Source organism: Hordeum vulgare, chromosome 3H (genome assembly GCF_904849725.1).
Source record: "Hordeum vulgare subsp. vulgare chromosome 3H, MorexV3_pseudomolecules_assembly, whole genome shotgun sequence".
NCBI classification, from domain to species: Eukaryota; Viridiplantae; Streptophyta; class Magnoliopsida; order Poales; family Poaceae; genus Hordeum; species Hordeum vulgare.
The window spans coordinates 486,417,930-486,443,062 of record NC_058520.1 but is presented as its reverse complement, the minus strand read 5'-3'; the positions used below and the strand labels follow the sequence as shown (position 1 = coordinate 486,443,062).

The following is a 25,133-nucleotide window of genomic DNA, read 5'->3' as shown; positions in this document are numbered from 1 at the left end:
GCCCAAGGGGGTGGTCGCGCCCTGATGGCTTGGGGACACCGCCCATCTCTCTTAGCCCTATTCTCTGGCCTACAAATTCACATATATTCCAACAACCCTGGAAATCCTCCCAAAATACTTTTCCCCCCGCCGCAAGTATTTGTTCCGTCGTGATCCCATATGGAGCCCTATTCCAGTGCCCTACCGGACGGGGTGTCGGTCAGTGAGGGCCTCTACATAAACCTTGTTTCTCCCATGGTGATGTGTGAGTACTTTGCCATAGACCTACGAGTTCGTAGTTAGTACCTAGATGGCTATCTCTCTCTATGTTGTTCATTGCTAAGATCACCGTGATTCCCGCGTGAGCTATCGTATATAATCACTTTTGGCGGTGCGTTTGTTGGGATACGATGAATTGTGGATTTATGTTCAGATTATGCATAAATAAATAATTGATTCATCTCTAAATTCTTATATGCATGATTGTTATAGCTTCAGAATTCTCTCCGATCTATCATTTGGTTTGGCCAACAAGATTGATTTATCTTCAGTGAGAGAGGTTCGTTGTAGAGGGTTCAATCTTGCGGTGTTCAATCCCAGTGAAAGAAAGGGACATGCCACGTATCGTATTGCTGGCTTGATGCTATTAAGGATATAATGATGGGGTTCATTCATATTAATTCGATTTACTTTGTCTACATTATGTCATCATCCTCCAAGCATTACTCTGTCTTTACTTTGTACTCTAGATGCATGCTGGATAGTGATCGATGGGTGGAGTAATAGTAGTATATGCATGGAGGAGTCGATCTACTTGCTTATGGACGTGATGCCTATATACATGATCATTGTGGTGAATAAATATTGCATAACTATGCGTTTTTCTATCAATTTCCCAACAACAATTTGTCTACCCACCGTATGATTTCTTCGAGAGAGAAGCCTCTAGCGAAAACTATGGCCACGGGGTACTTCACAAATATATTTACAAAAAATCAAAATACCTTTCTGCCATTATTTACTCTGTTTTTATTTTCAATTTGTATTTATCATATTATCTATCTATCACTACTTATCTCTTGCAAGTAACGAGTTCAAGGGGATTGACAACCCTCTTGCCCGCATTGGGTGCAAGTATGTGCTCTTTTGTGTATAGGCGCTCAAGACGAGAAATTGTGTGGTTCTCCTATTGGTTCGATAACCTTGGTTAACACTGAGGAAAATACTTACCATTACTGTGTTGCATCATCCCCTCCTCTTCGGGGAAAACCCCAACGCAGATCACAAGTATGAGGAAGGATTTCTCGTGCCGTTGCTCGGGAGTATCACCAAATTCCTATCAAGTACCTTCTCACAAATAGTCATTCACTTGCTCTACTTTTTATTTGCTCTTATATTTTGCTTGCTATAAAAATCAAAATACAAAAATATTTATCTTTGCTAGTTTACTTGTTTCACTTTCTTGAAGTCGCTATCTTGTGTGGGATTCAAATTAAGGGTGCTTCCGCAACTAGTGCGGAAGCTTTGGATTTTCCAACTTCACCTTATAATGAGAATGCTAAAACAAATTTGGATGAATTTGCCAAAGAAAACTTGATAATCTTGCGGACAATGATCCTTCTAAAGGAGAACCCATTATGCAAACAAAGAAATTCCGCATTGGTAGTGGTAATATTATTGGGGAAAATACAATTCAAGACTTTTTCACTTGTGCTGGCTCATTACCCTTGATAGGAGGATCTATTCTTACTAGAACTACTAGTTATGCAGATGCCATGTCTTTTCTTATAGTTGTATTGGAAAGACAATTCATGCATATGCATCCATGTATACAATGGTTGTTTCTAGAATTCTCTAATATTCAGGATGCCTCCACTAAATGTTGAGCAAAAATATTTCTTGTTCATGAATTTAGTCACATTATGAAAGAGGCAAGAGAAATATATTCTCATTATAGGGTTAATGGTGAGTTCCCACCAATTGAAGGAATTCTTAATGATGGAAGAGATAAGGAAATTAAGATTAACGGATTACGTTGCTTATAACGAAAACCTTAGAAAAAGGGTTCCACCTAATGTCTTGGTTGATAAATTTTTTGAACACAATGATTAATTTTTCATACCAAATCTTGGATTGGGTCATGTGCTTGAGATGAAATTAAGGAAGTACCTTTATCCAAACTTATGCAATGAAGAGTTTGTTATTACTTATCAAAAGCCAAAGGAGGAGCCTCCTCTTTCTCCCGAAATAGATCTCACAAACCCTTGTGTTGTGAGATTTAGTCCCTTCAATTTTTTTCTTACTTCTTAGAAAACTTGTTGCTTAAAAAAGGGAATATGATTTGAGAAATATGAATTTTCCTCATGGGTATTACAACACTTGAAACAATGCATTATGCCTAGCTAGGGGCATAAAACGTAGCGCTTGTTGGGAGGCAACCCAATAGTTACCTTACTTTTATTCTTCTACTTTCTTTTTGAGCGAGCTAGCATGATTATTGCTACTCTAATGATTGTGTTTTTATGTTTAAATTAATGTTTGTGCCAAGTAAAGCCTTTGGAAACACAATCTTTTACGTCCAGTGCAGAATTTCGTGATTTTACTGGAACATATTTTTGATCTGAATTTTTTACAAGGTATTTTTATACAAATTTCACAAGTTTATTAATGTTTCAAAATTATCGTGGTTTACATAAGTATGGTGTTTTTGCAGATCACTACAGAATGTTCTGTTTTAGACAGATTCTGTATTTGCTTGCATAATTTTCTTGTTTTGATGATGCGATGGATTACATCAGGGGTATAAGGCACGGAGAAGTTAGAATATAGTACCTTATGCAATAATTAAATATGAATCAATTTATAACAGCACCTAAAGTTTATGGTTCGCCTATCATACTAACGGATCTCACGAGTTTTCTATTGAGTTTTGTGTGCTGAAGTTTTCAACTTTTGGATGCGATCACGATGGATTAAGGAACAAGGAGTGGAAAAGATCCTAATCTTTGGGATGCCCAAGGAACCCCAAGGTGAATTCTATGAAGACTCAAGGGTCGAAGCTTGGGGATGCCCCGGAAGGCACCCCCTCTTTCGTCTCAATCCATCGATATGTCATTTGGAGCTACATTTTTGTTCATCAAATGATATGTGTTTATCTTGGAGCGTCATGTATTATAGTTTGATTTTCTTTTAGTTTTTCATAATAATTGTTTGCTGGACACACCTACTTGAGAGTGACACATGTTCACCATGATTTTTTAGAATACTCTAGGTGTTTCACTTATATCTTTTGAGCTAAGCAGTTGCTCTAGTGCTTCACTTATATCTTTTAAAGCACGGTGGCGTATAGATTTTGTAGAAATAATTGCACTCTCATTCTTCACTTAAACTTGTTTGAGAGTTTAAAAAATAGTGAGGGTAATTTACATGGGTTGTAAGACTAGTGCAAACAACAGGTATTCAAGGAGTGCATAATCAAAACCTTCATGTAGCACATAAAAGAGAAATTGTGGGTTAATAAAATTTATGTGGCAATATGAAGGGGCGTGAGTGCATGGTTGTTGGTTACTAGAAATATCGGTAGTTAAAGGGTGTTATCTTGTTGTTCATCTAAATAATGGTTATGACATGGTATGATGTGTGAGCATTCTTATTCCTCGTTGAATTCCTAGTACTATTTAGGTCGGGGGCACGATGCTTAACTCGTACCAACCTCCTCTCTAGGAGCATGCGAGTAGTACCTTGCTTCGAGAGAGCTAATAAATCTTTGAAATAAGTATGTGTGTTCTTTATGGCTAATATGAATCCATGGATGTACGCACTCTCACCTCCTCATATTTGCTAGCCTCTTCAGTACCATCCATTGCCCATTCTCACCTCTAGGACCGGTGCAAACTTCGTCGGTGCATCCAAACCCCGCGACATGATACACTCTATTGCACATAAGCCACCTTATATATTCCTCAAAACATCCACCATACCTACCTATCATGGCATTTTCATAGCCATTCCGAGATATATTGCCATTTAACTTCCACCATTACATTATTTCTTTGCATGATCATGTAGCTGACATAGTATCTGTGGAAAAGTTGTCATTCATCATTGTTTACTTGTTATGCTAGATCATTGCACATCCTGGTACACTGTTAGAGGCATTCATATAGAATCATCTTGTTTAGTAGTTTTTCATATCGAGTTGTAATTAAATAGAAGTGTGATGTTTTTCATTATTAGAGTGATATCTCACTGAGGAAGGGATGATGGAGACAATAATTCCCCCACAATTCGAGATGAGACTTCGGACAAAAAAATAAAGAGAAAAGGGAATAAAAAGGGAAACAAAGAAAAAAAGAAAAAGAAACAAAAAAATAAAAAAAATGATAGAAAAGAGAGAAGGGACAGTTCTACTACATCTTTTTCCGCACTTGTGCTTCAAAGTATCACCATGTTTTTCATATAGAGAGTCTCATGTTTTGTAATTTTCATATGCTAGTGGGAATTTTTAATTATAGAACTTGGCTTGTATATTCCGATGACGTACTTCCTCTAATGCCCAAGGCCTTCATGAGCAAGCAAGTTGGATGGACACCCACTTAACTTTAATTGAGTTTTCATATATTTATAGCTCTAGTTCATCCATTGTATGACAATCCCTACTCCTTGTATTGATATGATTGATGGGCATATCCACAGCCCATTGATCTGCCTAGTTTATGTGAGACATTTTTATCCACTTTTACCACTTTAAAACCTACCACCATGTTCTCTTCCACCTATATGCTATGTCGATGGTTGACACTCATGTATTGAGTGATGTATAAAATGCTGAAGCGCGTTAAAAAGTACGATCCAATTGCTTGTCTTAACACAATGGTGCTTCACATTTGTATTTTTGTGGTGAAGACAGAGCGAGGCCATGCTAATATGATAAAATGAATAGGGGGTAAACATTCTTTAAGGATCATATATTTTGAAAGTTGATGATTGTGTTACTTATGTTTATGGATATTACTATGTTAATGTTTGTTGATTCATCGTTTATGAGTGATGATACCTGAAAAAGATTACATGTTCGGTAGCATGTCACATAAAAAGTTATCTTTTTACCATTTACCTGCTCGATGACGAGTAGGAATTAAGCTTGGGGATGTTGATACGTCTCCAACGTATCTATAACTTTTGATTGTTCCATGCTATTATATTATCATTCTAGGATAATTTTTAAGCATTTACTTGTTGTTTTATATTATTTTTTAGCACTACCTATTAACCGAGTGCCAAGTGCCACTTGCTGTTTTCTGCATGTTTTTGGCCTTTCAGAAATATTGTACCAAACAAAGTCCAAATACCTCGAAACTTTTTGATGATTTTTTCTGAACAAAAATAAGACTTGGAAGCTACGGAGGAAGACACGCGGGCACACGAGGTGCCGCCAAGACAACACGGTGCGCCTAGCGGGGACGACCACGCCATGATGGAATGTTGCCACCTCTCATCTCTCCTCGCCCTCTGCTGTGGCCTATGAATTCACATATATTTCAGAAACCTTAGAGAGCCTCCCGAGACACTTTTCCCCTACCGCAAGTGTTTGTTCCGTCGTGTGCCCATCTGAAGCCTTGTTCCGGTGCCCCGATGGAGGGGGGTCGATCATGGAGGGCCTCCGCATAAACCTTGCTGCTCCCATGGTAATGTGTGAGTAGTTTACCATGGACCTACGGGTCCATAGTTAGTAGCTAGATGGCTATCTCTCTCTATGTTCTTCATTGCCAAGATCACCACGATTCCAACAGTGATCTATATTATGTTATCACTTTTTGTGGTGTGTTTCTTGTTATCCGATGGATTGTCGATTTATGTTGAGATTATTCATGAATAATATTTGAGTCTTCTCTGAATTCTTATATGCATGATTTTTCTAGCTTTGTAATTCTCTCCAATTTATGGTTTGGCAAACTAGATTGATTTATATTTCGTGATAGAGGTGTGTTGCATTGGGTTCAATCTTGTGGTGCTCAATCCTAGTGATAGAAAGGGACATGGCCGCGCGCCCTCTTGCAGTTGAGCACTCGATGACCCTTGACAGATCCCTTGAAATTAAGAACATGCTCTTCCCCACGCTTCACGACTTCAAGGACCGCCTACATCATTGCCTCTCATCCATGTAGTCCTCCTCCTCGGTCGAGCCGTCGGACAAAACATAGTGCTCGTATATGTACTCCAAATCGGAATCCACCGCTAGAGACAAAAATGGAACACTTTTTTAGCTCCAACTATTCATCGAACATTTGTCGGGTATGGTGATTATATCACTAGCGGATGGTTCCTGGCGGGATGGATGAAGGAGAGGGTTTGCACGATGACACGGGAGAAGCAGGATGGAGCCCGACTGGAACCCTGGAGGTGACAGAAACGTAGAGTTCCGACAAGGGTGTGGCGTCACGGCCTGGGTGGTGGAGCGGCGGTGAAGGCAAGAGATAAGGAAGGAAACAAAATGTGACGGATGGTAGTGCGGGGTGCGAGAAAAGTTCTGGTTGGGCGGAAGAGTGTCAGAGTCCTACGTGACTGTTGGCTGGACTCCCGCAAAGCCTCCCCCTCCCTCCCTCCCTCCCACGTTTGTCTCCGGTTGCGGAAGAAAGTAGATCCACACCACCCTTCGGATTAATATAGGCGAGCGTTAGATGATTTCTGCGATCGAGACTGATGCGTGCGATTTGAGGGAACTCATTTGTAAAAAAATATTTAAAAATGATACACGCTTGTTACCGTAGCCTTAATTGTGAATCTTTATGCAATTAACTAGTGTGAGTATATTCTTTGTGAACTCGACATTTTGGGACAATTGTATTTCCTCCCTAAGGCTCCCGTAATGATAGTGTCATAAGTAGTGTCATACATGCCAACTAGGCAATTTTGACAAGGTGACATAGAATTAAATGAAGAAAGAGATGGCTGAGTATCATATCATGATACCGTATCATATTAAATGATGTGCTACTATGTGTCATGCACGACAATAAATGAACTATCATATGATACTAACTTAGGCCACTTTCAATGCATTGGTGCTAAGATGAAGTGCTAATCACATTAAATAGTTTAGCAACTAAAATCCCCAATGCATAGTTGCTTAGCTTATTGTATCTAAGCCTCCTTATTTAATGCTTTTGCAACTAAAGTTGTGCATGTGTTGGTGCATTTCTTTAATTTAATTGTTTTACCTAGGTTCATGCGCTTAGCATTGTTTCTTCATGGGGCACCACACTCATCCCTCTCATATTAATTAGCTTGCCACATCAGATTTTTGACCTATGTGGCAGCCTTAGCGCCTGTACAAGATGGAGCATGAGAGTATCCTTATGATACTACTATGCACTACGGATGTAGTATCATACACTAATATCATATGCATGATACTAGTATATGATACTCCCCATTACAACCAGCGTAATGGTAAATTTTCCCGTCTTCCGAGGGAAACATTCTTTGGATAATGTGAGTACATCGAGGGCAAAATGGAAAATTTTGATCCAAGAACGAAAATAATTCATAAAATGGGCTGCCCGCGAAAAAAATCATTCGTGTGACCCCTTTTTGTGGCGCATTTGCCTTAGGCACCACACTACACTGTGTGACGTCCGATACTATGTTATGTGGCGCGTGAGACGTAGCGTGGGGCCTAAGAGCATCTTCAGCCGTTAAGGCGCCTCAGGGGCCGAAACAACGCCGCCTCGGGATCAACCGACAAAAATAATGGCTGGAGGGGCCTCGGGTTCCCACCATGCCCCCACCCAACACTAAAAGACAAAGGAAAAAAGAGATAAAGTGGGCGAGATGCATGCACATGGGTGGGCCTCTTGCATGCAGTAGAGGGAGATGCTGAGAGGGAGTTGGAGGCTCACAGTGGGCCTGTTGCATGCAAATAATAGCGCGACGCTTTCGGGCGCCCCCCGGCGTGTTGGGTTCGGACTGGGACCGTCGGACCAATTTCAACCCTAACCGGCAAAAAAAAAAGGCTCCTCGGCGTTTTTCTCCGTCGGCGACAAAAAATCGCCTCAAAGGGGCTTGTTGGGGGTGCGGCTGGAGATACTATAAGATATAGACGTCACACTACATTCTGTGACGTTTAAGACAAATGTGACACACAGTATAGTGTGGCGCCTCATTGTCGGCGCCACACAAAAGGATCAGTTATATGAATTTTTTCAAACGCGGTTTAGATTATGAAATTTTTTCGCGTGTAGATCAAATTTATCAATTTTGCCCACAGCCAGCGCGTTTATAGGAGAAGAAAACAAGCATCTCTGAAAAAGATCGCCGTACTTCGCCAATTATGAACCACCGGCACATGTTACATGGACGAGCCGGGCGGCTGCCCGACAAAGGAAGTTCAGCTACGAGCCTGGCCGGTGACGGTGGCCACGCGGGCGGGGTTGAGCTCAAACCAGACCTGGCGAAACACCTTAACGATGCAATCGTGGTGCTCGTCGGCGTTGAGCGAGAGGTAGCACGCCAAGAGCGTCTCCAGCTCCTCCGGCCGCCCGATGCGCTTGCTCGCGATCATCTCCACCATCGAGTCGCGGAATTCCCGCTGCGGGTCGCTCGTCCGCCGCACCACCGCGAACCTCTCGAGCCCCGACACGGCTGCCACGGCGCACCGTGGCGACCGGACGCGGACCGCTGCCAGCCTCGCGCCCGGCGCAGTCCTTCCGGAGAAAGATCGCCGCCCGGTTCCTCGGCGACGGCGCTGGCGCCTCGGAGGCAGCTTCTCTTCGTCCGCGTCGGATGGTAGCGGCGGCATTGCCGTCAGCACCGGGGTCGGCGCAGGCTGCGGCGGGGAGGCGGCGCGGGAGAACGCGATGAGGTGCCTGAGCGGAGGGAGATCCCGATCACCGCCGACGGAGTAGTGGCGTCGGCGGTAGAGCTGGCGCGCGGCCGTGGCCTCAGCCTCGGCGTCGTCGTTGCCGACCGAGAGGCGACGCGGCACGATATCAGCGGCCGCGGCCGTGGGTGAGAAGGCATCTGCCGGATTGCTCTGCGGTGCCGGGCCCGGGGTCGCGCGCTCGTGGAAGCCGCCGCCGCCGGAGCTCTTGGGCTCAGGCGCGCCGTGCTTGAGCTTAGAGGAAGCAGCGGCATTGTGCTTAGCCGTGAGCTTGGAGAACCATGTGAGCGGCGAGAAGGCCGCCTTGCCCTTGCCGCTCTTGCTCTCTTGGTGCGCATGGTCCTGCTGCTTGGTAGTTTTCAGCCCCCACCACCCCATGGCTATCTGCTGGTTTCTCGGTGTTCTTGGTGAGCTCGGTTATTATGTGATGTGAGCTTGGAGTGTGAGGAGAGAAGAGTCCGGGGCCATGGGGTATTTAAAGTCGAGGGGTTTTGGCGGCCAAGCTACGGTATGACGTTTGAAAGTTCAAAGCTGGGAAGCTAGAGCTTTAATAAGCCGTCCACTTCTCTTTTGCATGCATGTGCCCTGCATTTTGGCTGATTGATTTGCGTGATTGACGCTAGTGATATTTAAGCTGATTGTTCGGGAGTAATAGTAGGAGTACATCATGTTTGGCGTGTCCCTCGCAGACTTCAAAGTAGTAGTACTATTAGTGCAGCCTTTGGCGACATGCTAATATCACACAGCCCTGCTGTATGTATGACTTTTGTTGTGTTTACCCAGATCTTGACAGTGGTCTCTTTTACAGATTATGATCAGGAGATCGATTTGGATGCACTCAACAAGACCGGCTTATTAGCGCTGGCATCAGGGACAATGAGACATGGCTGGGCGTGGAGCGATCAGGAGGAGTGCAACTTTGGGAACAGAAAGTGAGATGCAACCAAAGGGAATCACCGATCGAGGAGGCCACTGGGGCGAAACTCCTGAGACCCCATTCCACGAGGCCACGGCGCAAACTCGCCTCTCGTCTTTGCGTGCGTGCGTGCGTGCCCTGGCTGCCTTTCCATTCCTTTTCACCGCGAGAGAGCAGAGCTGCAGACACGCGCGCTGCGGATTGCGGGAAAAGGGCGGCACCGTGGCGTGGAGTAGCAGCTGCAGAGGCTGTGGACTGTGGTGGTGATTGGAGATTGGGTGGGGCCCGCGGCCTGTGCCTGGCGTGCCGGCTTTTGCATGCCTACGGCTACGGTTGTTGCATCCTCTGCGTCTGAGCAGCGTGAGTGTCCGGCCTCCTGCTTTGTTCGAACAAAGTCCCGCCTCGGGCATTCCACGCCTTTTTACTGACCTGCGGCCGGGCCTGTCTCTGCTACTCCCTACTTTTCCATGCATGCGAGGATAAACTGTAGCGCTCCCGCGACAAAAATTCGTCTTTTGACTGTAAAAATTTCGAGATTTGACTATTTTTTACCGACGGGTCATCCTGCCGCTCCTCGCGATATCTCTCCCAAATAATAAAGCGGCTATGCCTTCTGCCGTCGTACCGTTTTTGCAGAAAAGTCCCCCTATTTTTGTGAAATCAACCCGCGGTCTTTCATTAAGTGGAAAAAACGTTTCGTTTTTTCAAAAAAAGCCCCTGGGCAGCTGTCACTCCGGCGCATATCGCGTCCGCCCCGACCCGATTCACCTCCTCCCCTCGCCGCCGACCGTTTGCGTCCTTCGGGCAAAGCCTCCGCGCGGATCCGATGGCGGTGGGGTCTCAGGCGCGCTGGACCGGCTTGGCTTCGAGCGGGCGGCTCTGCAGCGAGCTGGAGGTCGAGGCTGGCCGCGATGCAGAAGCCAGGCGGGCGGCGACGGCGATATCCGTCCAGACCCGACGCTGGACTGCCACGGAAACGGTCGAGGAAGGGCTTGTCGGAGATGAAGCGGAACCAGCTGTGGGAGACGAGCATTGCGCGGGTGAGGCACGCCGCGTCCTGAAGGCGTGTCGGGGGTGCAGCAGAGGCGCCCCTCTTCCCTGGATGAGGGAGGGAGGGACGCGTCGGAGCAGCGACGCCGGATCTGCTGATGCTGGTGGAATTGGGATAAGGTAGCTCCCACATGGCTGCTCGCTGCTGCCGGAGACAGGGAGGGGAGGTTGGGCGCTCTGCTGCTTGCTCCTTGCTGGCTGGATCCAGGGGGAGAAGGTGGTGAGGGGAGGTGGGGTGTGCTGCTTCTTGCTCCTTGCTGGCTGGATCTAGGGGAAGATGGGGTGTGCTGACGGACGGGGAGGCTACTTGCTCCATGCTGGATGGAGATAAGGGGAGAAGGTGGGGATCCTATCCTAGCTACAGGCAGCAAGCAAGCTTGGGCAAAATCGACAACTCCATCCAAACCAGAGTGTAGGATCACCTGCCAATATATCGTTAGGAGTGATGGTCCTTTTGATATTTTTTTCTCCACACACAACTAAACTCAGCAGGGCATCTCGATGGTCATATCGCATTAACTGAATGTATCAAATAAAAGTTGAGGTAATGCACATGTCTAATTAACATGATAAAACATAATCCATGCATTATGGAACTAAACTCACCAGGGCATTAACCACGTGATGCCAAATTATTCACAAGGTACACACTTAAGAGATCAAGAACAATATGACCTCACATTAGTTAAGATTCAGCTTTGCCAACAATTTGAGCTGGTGTGGTTTATTGTTAACATTTTATCATCATACATAATTTAATATGAAACACTACATCTGATTCCAAAAAGAAAGTCGTAGTGTAAACTTAAACATCAATATTTGGAAAATGTTACAATCTTTAAACATGATGTACTTGCATTAGGTTCTTTCTTTATACATATTTTGTAATCCAAGACCTTATATACGTGTCTTTTTTTTTACAGTATCCACTCGCGTCTTTATCAATGGACTATTTTTTTTTCATTGTTCATTTTTCCCCGTTGCAACCCACGGGCATTTGTGCTAGTAGGCAACTTATCCACGTCAACGTAACGGACCTTTGTCGTCAAATAGGTTGGCACTAGTCCGTATAAACCTACAGTCAAAATGTCCGACCATAGGTGTGAATTCTGATACTTAGAATTTTTCTACGGTACGACATGCACCCTTATCGTCAGGGACCTTGCTGGTAGGTTGTTATACTCTATCGTCATGAACCCTGACGATCAAAAAAAGGTCATATCTTAAAATTTCTATAAACTAACGTTAAATCAGGATTAACTTTCATAAAAGAATCAAAACATGAAATTTAGCCGCTCCTGCATGCATTGAAAGAAGTGAAACACATAAGAAGATGAACCATTTGCCCAACAATATGATTTGGAGGAGTCCGAGCGTTACTCGTCTGTGGGCGTTTGAATCAATTTTTGTCATCTAACATGGCGTCGCATACACGGTGAATACGTTCGGCGTTTGGGCGTCCGAATTCATGCTAAAAAGAAGCAGAGTTGGGAAGGTTTCCAAGAGTCTGGATGCCTGACTGACCAACAAAAAGCCACAACGTACCCATGAGTGTAGTGCACTGCGTTGTTTAGTGTAAAGCGGCTTCTATTTGACGGGAAACGGTTTATATTAGCCAAAAAGCGATTTTTATTGGGCAAAAAATGGCTTCTATTCGACGGGGAAACAATTTCTACTGTATGGGAAATGACTTTCATTTGACGAAAAGCAGTTTGGTATTATTATTTTGAAGTTAATGCAGACGGACATTTGGAATCACTAGTAGAAATAAGGGCTTTCGTCCCAACTCAAAAAACACATTAGTCATGTTAGTATTAGTCCCGGTTCGAGCGGCAAAGGCGCCGGTCGGGCATTAGTCCCGATTCAAATGAGACCTTTAGTCCCGGTTCGTGTCTCGACCGAGACTAAAGGATTTGGAGGATTTAGTCCCGGTTCGTGTCTTGGACCTTTAGTCCTGGTTCGTGTCTCGAACCGAACCGGGACTAAAGGGTTTGAAGGATTTAGTCCCGGTTCGTGTCTTGGACCTTTAATCCCGGTTCGTGTCTCGAACCGGGACTAAAAGGTTTGGAGGATTTAGTCCCGGTTGGTGTCTTGAACCGGGACTAAAGGATAGACCTTTAGTCCCGGTTCGTGACACGAACCGGGAATAAATGTGTTCAGATTTTTTTTCTGTTTTTAAATTCTTGTTTGTAGTTTCTGTTTTAAATTGCTTATATCTTTAAAGATATTTGATGTTTTTTATTGGTTCTTTTTGCATTAGATTCAAAATTTTGTCTAGTTTCTGTTTATGCCATTAGTTTTCAAATTTGAATGGTTTAAATTTGAATTTGTTTAAATTTGCTTCAAACCTAGTTTTTGAATAAGTTTAGTTTACAAATAGTTTTTAATTTAATTCTTTTTGCTCCCACTCATGCGTTAGATTGTTGTCACAGTAAGATTTATTTGGTTATTTTTAGAATAATTTAAATTAGGATTTTAATTAAATAAATATTGTTTTGCTTATATAGTTGTTTTAGTCATTTAATTGTTGTTTTTTATTATTTTTAGTTAGTTCTTTCTGTAGATTTTAACATGTTGTAGTATGGTGCATATTTAATGCACAAAAAAAATCTACAGTTCAATTAATTTTAAAAAAATGCCTTTGTAGCAGATGGGTTTTCGTCTGAAATCTTGATACTTTGAGTTTTGTAGAAAATAAACAAAAATGATAAAAACTTTAAAAAATAAACAAAAATGATAAAATCTTCAAAAAATAAAATCCTTTGAGATGTTGTTAGGTTTTAGTGTCTAGTCGGTATAAAATTTTGAGATATGAATTTTGACATTTTTGCAAAAAAAATAAAATAAATAAACAGCCATAACTTTTGCATACGACGTTAAAAAAAAATTAATATATAAAAAGAAACTAGAAAAAATTGGTACTCGTTTTCACCCGGGCTTGACCGGTGAAGTTTTCTCACATGCTCAAAATTCCAAATGGAAAAAAAGTTATTTCAAAAAGAAGTTTTTTCAAAAAGAAAAGAAAAATAATTTTATTTAAAAATATTAGGTTGTTTTCATTAAAATTCACTATTATTGTTACTTATTAAGTTTATTTTAATAATTGTTTGTAATTCAAAAAATTAAATCATGTGACATGACATCAAGACCCGAGTTGTTTAGGATTGATAGCTTACTGTTGTGAGGAAAACAATAAGTGCACACTTGGCAACTAGGGACGATAGAACTAGAAAGTTGAGCGTGCTCGGGCTAAAGCAGTAAAAAGATGGATGATCGGTCGGGAAGTTAGTGATCCACGCTAGAGCAGTGAGGATGGGTGATTAGAGATTAAATTGTCAAATAATTCAAAGATTAGAAAATTGGAATAAAACATAAAAAATATTCAAAAATAAAATTTATTTTTTTTTAAAAAAATCTACCTTTTCGGGTCAAAAAAGGAAACCAGACGGATCCTTTAGTCCCGGTTCTACTTACGAATGTACTCACTCTGAGACGGCCACGTGGAGCACCTTTGATCCCGGCTTGAAACAGGACCGGGACTAAAGGTTAGGCCTTTAGTCCCGTCCCTTTAGTCCCGGTTGGTGAACCGGGACTAAAACCCCTTACGGGCCGGGACTAAAGGGCCTGTCCCCACTAGTGAATAAGATTGAATGACCGGCTTATGTATCCAAGATCGGATAGGTTTTGCGGCATTGCCCTTGGAGATGCACCTACTAAACTTAAATTTGGAAGGCGACACCTATCATAGGAATAGCGTAGGAGTACCACACCACCGATACGTAGCTATGCCTAGTCCATGCAACGTTCAGAGCTAAATTTGTCTGCCCTGTACCTGTTGTCGATGAACTGTACGTGCGGCTGTGCCGAGACAAAACCGTATGAGGCCATGTTGTATGATCATCGACCATACCGCGAGCGGACTGGGGTAGGTCGCTCGTTTCATTTCATTTCAAATTTCTGCGTCCATTTGGCCACCTTTTTTCTCGCATAGCAAGCTGTAGGCTCACTTTTAGCCACGTAGAGTGTCTCTGGAGAGAAAAGGTCTTATCTTGACTTACATCATAGTCCTAGCTAGGACGACATGCGGCTGTCCTTCGCTTCAGTTTTCATTTTCCAGCATAGTGGCAGGCATGCATCATTTGAATTTTTTTGAACTGATATGGAATGATTGGCTGAGGTGGGTGTGACTAGGTACACACATCTTCATTGACCTGCAGAGTGTGATTCAGCACCTTTTTACTGCAAGGCAGCTGCAAAACAGTATCTGGTGGGGAGGCACCAATCCCTTTTTTTGGCTTCCAATTTGGTTTTTTATATCTTTTGAACCGAAAGTTCAAATAAGTTTCATATTTGTGTTTGTTTTGACGGGGAGCTTCATAAGACCACTTTTGAATAAACTTCACCAAGTTTCAAGCAAGAAAAAACAATAACGCGCTATGACGGTGCTATAGCACCGTTATAGCGTATTAGGAAAGCAAACACTATTTTAGCATGTTTAGTCGTTACGACGCTAACTACGTAATTAGTGTACTACACGGCGCTATAACGTTGTAGTTTGCAACATTATAGCACACACATGATTAAAATATTCAAAAAATATGGAAAACAATGCCACGGCCTAGCAAGTAGATGTAGACTCGGTCCTCAATGTTTAAAGTTCATATGCTAAATAAATTGACTATGATTTAGATTTGGTTCTTATGTATCTATTGCTCTTGGGAAAAATTAGTTGCTGAATACTATATTTTTAGGGGACTGTTAGGCATCCACCGATGGATTTTTAGTAACCATCTACCACCTTTTTAGCCGTCCGATGCATAGCGTGCACCGTCCGATCACCAGCTCGGTCGCCTCCCGTCCACCACACAAAATTTCGAAACAACGCTCCAGTTGCGGAAACAAGCACGCTGCTACGCATAATTCCTGAAACGATGGTTGAGTTGCAGAAACTTTCGCTTTGTTGCAAGAAATAAACTTTGGACCCGTTAATTCCTGAAACAACGGTCGAGTTTCAGAAACAATTTGCTTGTTGCAGAAAAGAAAAATCTTCGTCTTTCTGCAACATAGGTACTTTTGCGGAAGAATTTTTTGCAACAAAGGTCATGTTTCAGGAATTTTTGCAACAAATGTCAAGTTGCGGAAAAAAATCGTCTCTCCCTTCTCCGATCTGACGCCGCCGCTGCCCCACCAACAGGCTGCAGCACGCGCCCCGGCCCCCGCCCGCCCGCCCGCCACACTCGCGGCAGGGCAGCGCGGCCGCAGCCATGCCCAGCTCGCCCAAGGTGTTCTCCTCCTCGGCGTCCGCAGCCTCCCGACGCTCCGCCCCTACAGGAAATCCATGGCCTCCCCTTCCTCGGCGGCGGAGGGGAGGCCCTGCCTGTGGCGAGCACGGAAGCGCGTGGGCCTATGGCGGCGACCTGTTGGCTCATATGAGCAGTGGTGTTGCGGGAGCTTGAGGTGGTGGTGGCTATGGCATGCTGCAGGAGCTGGGGAAAGGAGCTGATTGAGAAGAAGATAAGAAGGTTGTAGCGGTGCGAGGGACACGCGTCGCGTGATGAAGGCGACGGACGTCCAGTGTTCGATCAGCCGGATGAAAAGAATACTTTCCCATATTTTTAGGGCTATTTATCATTTTTTGTAAACGCTATTTTGAAATACATCACACTATTAACACGTTGTAGCTTGTGTAGCATTTGAAGAAGGACTTGGCTATCTTTTGTAGGGCGTTATTTTTTTTTGTTGGTTTGAAGTGATGAAATTTGATAACAACGAACGACAAAATCAGTATATTCAGAAACTAAAACTTAAAACGTGGTGTACCTTCCTCGTGCGAAGTCCAATGACTATACGGACTGTGAAGCAATCGCGCGACAGAGAAGGGCCGGTTAGGCTGGTCACAATGGGGAGTAACATTGAGTAGTAACATACATGACACATAAGCATGTTACTACTCTATGTTACTACCTTCATAGTGGGTGGTAACTTACGGGTGGTAACTTAGAGGGTTCATTTATTGCTTTGTGGGATCTATAGTAGCATTTTATAAAGAAACAACCTCTAGCATTAAAAAAGTCTCGTACAAAGCGCGAAGTTACGGTAACCACGGTGGTTACTCCAATTCCTTCTCTCCTCATTAACTCACTGCCACGTAGAAAATTTTGCTGAGCTGGACATGAAGTTATCACCGAAGTTACCTGCATTGGGGCCAGCCTTAGTGTGTGCCCCTGCACCTGCATGCCCATATGGATTTTCGAGGTTGTTGTCGTTCTTGTTCGGCGCTGAAGTTTATGAATTCTCGTATGCAGTAGAAAACTCACTTTTTTTTTACCAAAAGATCAGATTTCAAACAAACTCTGTGAGATGGGAGTCATAAATCTTGTAAGTGGTTAACACAAAGCCAACTCACTTGAACTTCTCCGCTGGAAACAAAGTGAAGGCACACATAAGCTTGCCAAACCATGCAGATCCTCTAGGAGTGTGAAACACGGCCAGATCTAGTGGGATCCTATGTTTACTATGGCAACCACCTACAAAAGCATATTCTTTAAATAGGCAATAGTTATCTAATCCTATATGTACTATAGGTGTTAAAATTCTAAGATAATCTATGAAGTATGTACGTTTTCAGGATAAAATATATATTTAATATTGAGACAATATCAGTTAGACCTAGTCTTTGCACTAACACGATCTAGGTGCTCCAACAACGATGCCTCCAGAAAAAAAACGACACACGGGCGTCATTGTTACCGGACCCAACCGCTGAAAGCAGCCAAAAGAAAAGAACACCATGTGAACAACACCATTGTGGGGTTCAACTAATGATAGTCAAAACTAGAGCCTTCACTCGTCAAACTCGAGCTTATGCACTCGAATAACACCACCCAATCAATATCACCATCAATATCATGACCCTCGTGTCATTTACATTGTGTGCGGTAAGGTTGACACCTCCCCCATAAAACTATACATCCGCCACTAGAACGAGAAGGAGTAGTAGTTACCTCGCTATTGATACATCTCAAACGTATCTATATATTTTTATTGTTGCATGCTATTAATCTTATATGCTTTATATGCTATTTTATGTTGTTTTTTGTGGACTAACCTATTAACTTAGTGTCTAGTTTCAGTTTCTGTTTTTTTTGACTATTTTAATGTTCCGTGGAAAAACCAAACCAAACAAAGTCCAAACACAATAAAATTTTACGATGATTTTTTTAGGTTAGAAGAGACCCTAGAAGTTTCAGGTGGCACTAGAAGACATTCGAGGGAGCCACAAGCTCATGTGGCGTGCCCCATGGGGAGCATCGGGTGAGCTTGTGGCCCCCTCGTGGATCCCATTGATTGAATTTCACCTATATATATTCTCTAAATTCTATAAACCACCAGAGCGAGAGACCCAAAACATTTTTATCACCACCACAAGCATCTCATCTTCCGCTGTCCCATCAGGAGGCCTTCTCCGGCGTTTTGTGGGAGGAAGAATCCAGAGGCCAACTTCGTCAAACTTGTTGCCTCCGTGATGATGTGTGAGTAGTTCGTCACGTGACCTACGGGTCAATAACAGTAGTTACTCCATCTTCCCCGAAGTCTCCGGTCTTGCCCCTGCCTCTACCGTCCAACCGTCCCCGACCATCGTTCCCACTTGAGTCGTGGCCTCCCAGCACCGCCACCCTTCCTCACCCAGGTGGCCACCACCGCGACCTACCTCGATGCCAGATTCGATGGGATCCACTACAACACCAACCCCCCCTTGGAGGCCTGGACCCGCACTGCCATGGACGGACCCGCCCCGCCTCCTCCCTATCCATGGAGGGCACGTTTGCAGGAGTAGCACCTCCCCATTCACTTCTGTCGACGACCAGAGGCGGAGGTACTCATGTACGTCACTCCGGCTTCAGATCCGGGCGTTCTGGCCCCTACCTCGCCCTCACCAACCTCTAACCATGTTATCTTCGACGAGCAGTGCAGGAGGATCCCTCTCTCCAGCGGCCTACGCAGGTACAGCTCGCCCCGCCTCTCGTTGCAGTTCGATTGCGCCGGTGTTGCAGTGCGCGTGGAGGTTTTGTGATCCTCGGGAGCCTGGAGTTCCCCCGTCTGGCCCTGTCAGGTAGCAGATCCAAGATGTGCGGCTCCTCATCTAATGCTTCCTCCTTCGTCTATTTGTGTGCAATTATGTGGTTGTCGGTGTGCAGCTCATGGTTGGGTTCTTGGCGGTCCGACAGGTGGCCAACGATGAAAGCGGTGTCGCGCCGGCAGTGGGCGGCGTTTAGTGCTGGGACGGCCACACACTTTGCGAATGGACATTTTTCTCAAAAAGTTCAGTCTAGTGTAGCTCACCAGCGCTGTTTTTTAAGGTTACGTTTAATGTTTTTTCATTAGAGGGAAAAAGAAACAAAATACCGCCATGTCGTACCCTGGGTTGCGTACATTGTGTGGTGTGCAGTTTTGTTGTGTGATGAACACAGCCAACAGTTTGAGAGACTGTGGACATCTAGTTCGGTCGGGCCATCTGTTTGGATGCATTGTTTTTGACACAGTGCAATTATGTTTGTGTTTGCATGCATTATTTGGTTCACAATATTGTTTAGTACAAGAAAACTAAACTCTAAATATGAAAATGCAGTGCACCTTGATCTTAAAAAACAAATTTGAAACACTTTGTAGTAAACTTCATTTGGTTGGCTCGGTAAAATAAAACACAAAAACATCTCAAAAAGAAGCTCACTTATTTAGTCCCATGCGGTCCACTCATCCGGTCTACGCGCGCAAACAATAGTGAGTATGTAAAACACAACAAAAATTATAAGGTTCATTTTCGTTAGTGTGGCGGTTCACTTCTCGATAGTATTGCGTTTCACTTACCTCCAATGTGAGGTGTACTCTTGTCACCCGTCTTGAAAAATAATGTCCAACGAAAGAAAACCATGTAGTCCACTTGCTCGTCCGATGCAGTGCGGTTTTCCGTCAAAAACCAGTGTGCTCTTCTATTCGATGCGGTTCACACGTTGATTTGGGTGTCGCGAAAAAACAGAGTGTCCGTATTTCGGTAATTTTAAAACTGCTCTTAAACCGTAAGGGATTAGAGAGGGTGGTGTACATGAAAAAGATGCGCCGCGTCGATTTATTTTCAACGCCGTATCATTTGTATCGTTTCGACAAGCGGTTTGTAAAAAATTACAAAAAAAATGTTTGCTGCAACTCGTAGACAGCGACTCCGTTTTCGAAATTCATTTTAAACCATAAAGAATCTCAACAAATGACCAACGTATGAAAGGTGCGCCTATTCCACAGATTTTCAACGCCGTATCATACGCCTCGTTCCGATGAACGTTTAAAAACTAAAGAAAAAAACGTACAAAAAAAAAAAGAAAAAAGAAAAACAGAATCCTGTTTTTTTTTTTGTAAATTTGAAATTAATCTCAAACCGTAGGGAATTAAAGAGAGTAATCTACATGAAAAATGTGTTTCAACGATATCTTTCCAACACTATATCGTTTGCTTCATTCCGATAAGCGGTTTAGAAAAAATCCCGAAAATACGCTCATTGCAGCCCATCATGTGCCCACCATTTTCGAAACTCCTCTCAAGCCGCGAAAAATCACGACAAATGTTCAACATGACGGAGTCCCGGATTTTTTGCAGGAATCCAAGGGTATATTATACGCCTCATTCTGACAAATGGTTTAAAAACTGGAACCAAAACAGTGTCGAAAAAGCGCGTGCATTTTTTCTCGTGACATTGCAGTGTTTGTTTGATAGGGATGCAGTGCACTAATATAGAGCATGCAGTTAGAAAACGCATGCAGAATAACTATTCTACTAATATTGACAGCGAAAAAGAATATAGGTCACAAGATCAGAAAAAATAAATTTATTTTATATATTTACACTATTTTTGTATGTTTGTAATTTTACGTGACATAAAATATTTTTACGTTGATTATATATTTTTCACGGTCTCTTTTTACGTTTGAAATAAGACAAAATTTACGGAACGTAAAAATACAGTGCATTGATATTAAAATAGAGGGGTGAAGAATAATTATTCCTCACCGAGAGTGACGAATAGCGTGACACGCACTTTTTCTCTCTATATATACACACACACACGTAAACACTATTTTGATCCTCGGATGAGGATAACTATTCTGATCCCAGGCTGACTCGTCCTAGGAGTAACAGTTGAACTTCCCGGGGTGCTCGGTTGAACTTCCGTGAAAAGTGTCCAAATGGGGCTTGCGATATACCGTTTGAAAGCTATGGACACCCTAGTCATGACCTAGGTTGATTTTTTTTATCAAAATGTTCACGGTTTAAGAGCAGTTTTGAAAATGGTGTCTGTTCATACAAAAAATATGCATCGTATTTTCGATCCTATTTTAAAACCGTTTGGCGGAATGAGGAAAATGAGATGGCGTTGACTAGCTGCTTCAAATCCCCTCATTTCATACGTTGAAAGTTTTTACAAATTCCTTACGGTTAAAGAGGAATTTCAAAAATGGCGGAATTTCTGAAACCGAACTGTCGGGTTAGTATTTCAGGGTTAATTTGAAAATGGCTAGTCCGATTGATGCAAATGATATGGCGTTTGAAAACTTATGAAAATGCGCAGTTTTTCATATAAAAAGTTTGTTACAACTATTAACGGTTTAAAAGTAATTTAGAAAATGGAAGAAGTTGTATCGAGTTCGTATTTTCACTTTAATTTTCCAATGGTTTCTCGGTATGGAGAAAATGATATGGCGTTGGAAAGCTTGAGAAAATGTGAAACTTATATATGTCGATAGTGTTTCCCAATTCCTTATAGTTTTACGTCAGTTTCAAAAATGTCTAAAACCACTTTTTGGCCGTAGTTTTTACAAACTTTGTCGGAATGGGGCAAAAAATATACCGTTCAAAAGCTACGGAAAATGCGAAACTTTTTCATGTAGATATTTATATGTGATTCCTAACTGTTTTTAGGAAATTTCAAAAACAGCGAGATCATGCGGTGTTTGCCTTTTTTGCGAAACACATCCTTCGAAAATTCACCGCGTGAAGAACTTGACCTTCTCGCTATGTCTACTTTGAACTTCACTGTGTTTTCCACGTGTTGTTTTTTGCTCGTAACACTTCATCCACTCACCCTGGTAATATTCTACAAATGGGTTTTAATGTGAACATCTTAGTCTTATTCTTAGGAAGGAAATGATCCATGGGAAGTTTTATTATACATCCATAATATTTTCTTCGAACTCTACAATTTATTAAATTTTAACTATGAGAGTTAACATTTTCTAGATGACACTTGTTTTTTCCGTGTATATTAACATCGAACTACTCTCTTATTTTAATTTGAACTTTAAGGTTTTATTATTTATTAACGGGGAATTCGAGTTTTGTAGTAAACATACAACCACTTGGTTATTTTAAGTTGAACTTCTATTTTTATAGAAATCATGAATATTCCTTTCTTATAATATTTCTTTGGGTTCACAAGTTAAGCTTACCCAAAAAATAATATTTTCTTTTATTCTCCAAACTTACTAAGTTTCATGTGGTGATCCTTTTTGATTTTTTTGTGTTGTGACACTTTCTTCGTTTTGTTCTCGTTTGAACTTCGTGTGTTTTCCAATGTTGAGCTTCTCACGTGAATTTTTACATGGGTTCCCCCATCTATTTTGAAGTGAGAGACTGAATGAAATCTGCTAGTTTATCTCAATGAAGTTTGATCATTCCTGCAACTCATACACACACTGAAATGAACTTCCTCGTTTTTCACTACCCACACCAAAGTACGAGCACACAAACACAACACACATGGTGCTTGAGAACGACAATGTAGAAAACAAGAATAGAGGTGTTCTCTTTGGGGACAATGTATGTAGTTGATCCATACCAAATGAAAACTGAAGAAAAGGTGATAATAACATACAAACAAAGGATTTGGCTAGTCAATTTCAAGCAGATCAACCAAACCAACAATGCTACAATTCAGAAATTATAGGAACAACAACACAAGGTTGTTGAACAAGTCTGAATGACCATAATAGCACAATGTACTGTAAAATTTCTGGATGAACAAGTTTGACTAGGATAAAAATAGCACAGTGTAAAGTCTGTTCTAGGTTGGATCCTCTAGCTAGAAAGCAGCAACTTTACAATTTCTCACCTCCCTAAAGACAACAAACAATATACATATGGATAGCTGACAATCACAATCATAACTTTACAATTTCACACCTCCCTAAACTTCTCCAACGGACAACAGGTGAAATCCACCTCGGACGACATGAGAACTAGAGCGGGGCAAGGTGGGACGGTGAGCCATGACGTCGGACGAACGGTTAAGGTCCATCTCGAAGTGGCGGCAAGGTTCGTCGTACTAGGCTCATGGGGATCCTGCACGACGGCTCAACACTGCACGCTGATGGATGTGATTTTTGGGCCGGCACAACAACTAGTTAGATTCAAAGGAGGCGGAAGAGAAACAAGGGAGTGGCTGCACTCGAGCTCTCTGTAGAATCAGAGACGAGGGAGATCGGGGAGTTGAACCACATTGGTTGCGACGGTGAACGGCCTTGACGCCGCAGTTGGGGAGGCGCACGAGCTCCATCCACGAAGTAGAGGAGGCGCGTGAGCTCCAAATCTGTCCATTTTTGCTGCCTCCTTGAGCTCTGCAAGCCTCATCCTCCTGTAAGCAGACGTCAACATCAAATAATCCGACAATTGGTGGGCATGGATTTTTGAGTCCATGGATCAGAATGACACTTCTCACAAGTGGTATCGTATCAAAACAATTGAAATTATACGGTGGTGCTCCGAATCCAGATCAAAAACAAAAGAAATAGACCAGATTTCTATGGAAATTGCATGAATTACCCCCATCCAACCGTGTAATTCAGATCAAATCAATCATGAAAAAACACATCTCATGGATCACCAGATGTGCGGGAGACCAGATCGATACCGAGGGGGAACAGAGAGGGGCGCACATGTACTTCTCGAGGAAGCGGTTGTCGTCCTCAAGCTCGTCAAGGTCGTCAGGGTCACGCGCGTCGAGCCACTACTTGGGCCTTGTCTGCTCATTGGCGTCGACCCTGGGGGCGAAGGGCGGCAGCTTGAAGTCTCCGGCTTCTCCGGCAGGTTCCCGAGCTTGTGTTGGATGTCTTCCCACTACGTAGTCGCCCCCTCCACGTCCTTGTACACTAAGTTGTAGTCTGCCATGTCCGAGTCTCAAATGAGCGAACGAGCAAGGGGATCAGCATGGCGAGCTCCGTCGATGTGCCGGGGTGGCCCAGGCGGCGATTGGATCGGGGCGATGCAGGGTCCGACGACGCGTGGGGGAGATGGGAGCCGAGATATTAGAGAGAGGTGCGGGAGGTGGGGGCGGCGGTTGTTTGCTTTTTGTTCTGTTGTTCGAGTTCGAGAACACCACATCAGGCCTTTATAAGCTGACCGGGATGAGAATAGTTATTCTGATCCAGGATCAGAATAATGTTACTCTCTCTCTCTCTATACAGAATGATTAAAATATTTAATATAAATCTAAACTATATTAAGTTATAAATTCAGGTTTAATGTTGATATACGTGATTACGAGTAAATACAAACTTATTTATTTATTTTATATTATTTTTAATACGAAGTGTTTTTAAATTATTTCGCTTATATTGCAGGACCTTTGAGGGGATGTCGAGGCCAACAAGACGACTGAGGTGTACGCAGTGGTGTAATATCCTACTCAGTACTCACCATATTTATCATTATGTTGTTTCAGATGTAGCTAAGTTCGGTCACTTGATGTTTTAGTTGCAAATTTATGGAGTAAATTCCTATCGTCTTCCCAGGCAGTTCCACCCAAAAGGAACACTTCTCTACGGCCATAAGGTTCTCATTCAAATGCCATAAAAGGCTACACGGAGAACTACCGGCAGAGTTTTCTCCTATAGGATCCCTAGCATAAGAACTCGTTCCATAAATTCAAAAATAAAATACCAAGTGAAAACACGAAACTACATCATTTCCACAACATAATTTACATATGGTTTTCCCTTTCGGGAACCCCCGAAGGGTTTACACAAGGGTAAAGAAATTACCTTCTAACTACCTTCGCGAGCTTATAAATGCTCTAAATATTGTAGCTCTTTATTACACGATGAGGAAGTACTACTATTACTACTACTACTACTACTGAGCAAAGAGCTTGCTAGCTGAGTTGCAACTCTGTGCTCTATCTCTGGCTGGTTCTTCTCCGTCTGGTGTCTCTCTTCGCAGCAAGACTCCTCTTTTATAGGCAAGAGAGCACCTCTTGAATGGCTT

General features: G+C 42.9%; 1 protein-coding gene and 1 long non-coding RNA gene across 2 annotated transcripts; both read right to left on the bottom strand.

Moving 5' to 3' along the window:
* Positions 1-8,283: 8,283 nt before the first annotated feature.
* On the bottom strand, positions 8,284-9,361 carry LOC123440255 (transcription repressor OFP1-like). The gene has a single exon (XM_045116832.1). It carries the CDS (start codon positions 9,236-9,238, stop codon positions 8,369-8,371), a length of 870 nt encoding a protein of 289 aa, XP_044972767.1. The 5' UTR covers positions 9,239-9,361; the 3' UTR covers positions 8,284-8,368.
* Positions 9,362-22,852: 13,491 nt separating this feature from the next.
* On the bottom strand, positions 22,853-24,215 carry LOC123440253. The gene is made up of 2 exons (XR_006630303.1): positions 23,807-24,215; positions 22,853-23,505 (listed from the first exon to the last, which is right to left on the bottom strand). It is a non-coding gene; the product is annotated as an uncharacterized LOC123440253 (long non-coding RNA).
* Between the last annotated feature and the right edge of the window lie 918 nt (positions 24,216-25,133).

What these genes read in the sequence shown, in the direction of transcription:
- LOC123440255 (XM_045116832.1), bottom strand. Translation starts at nt 9,238, where the DNA reads ATGGGGTGGTGGGGGCTGAAAACTACCAAGCAGCAGGACCATGCGCAC.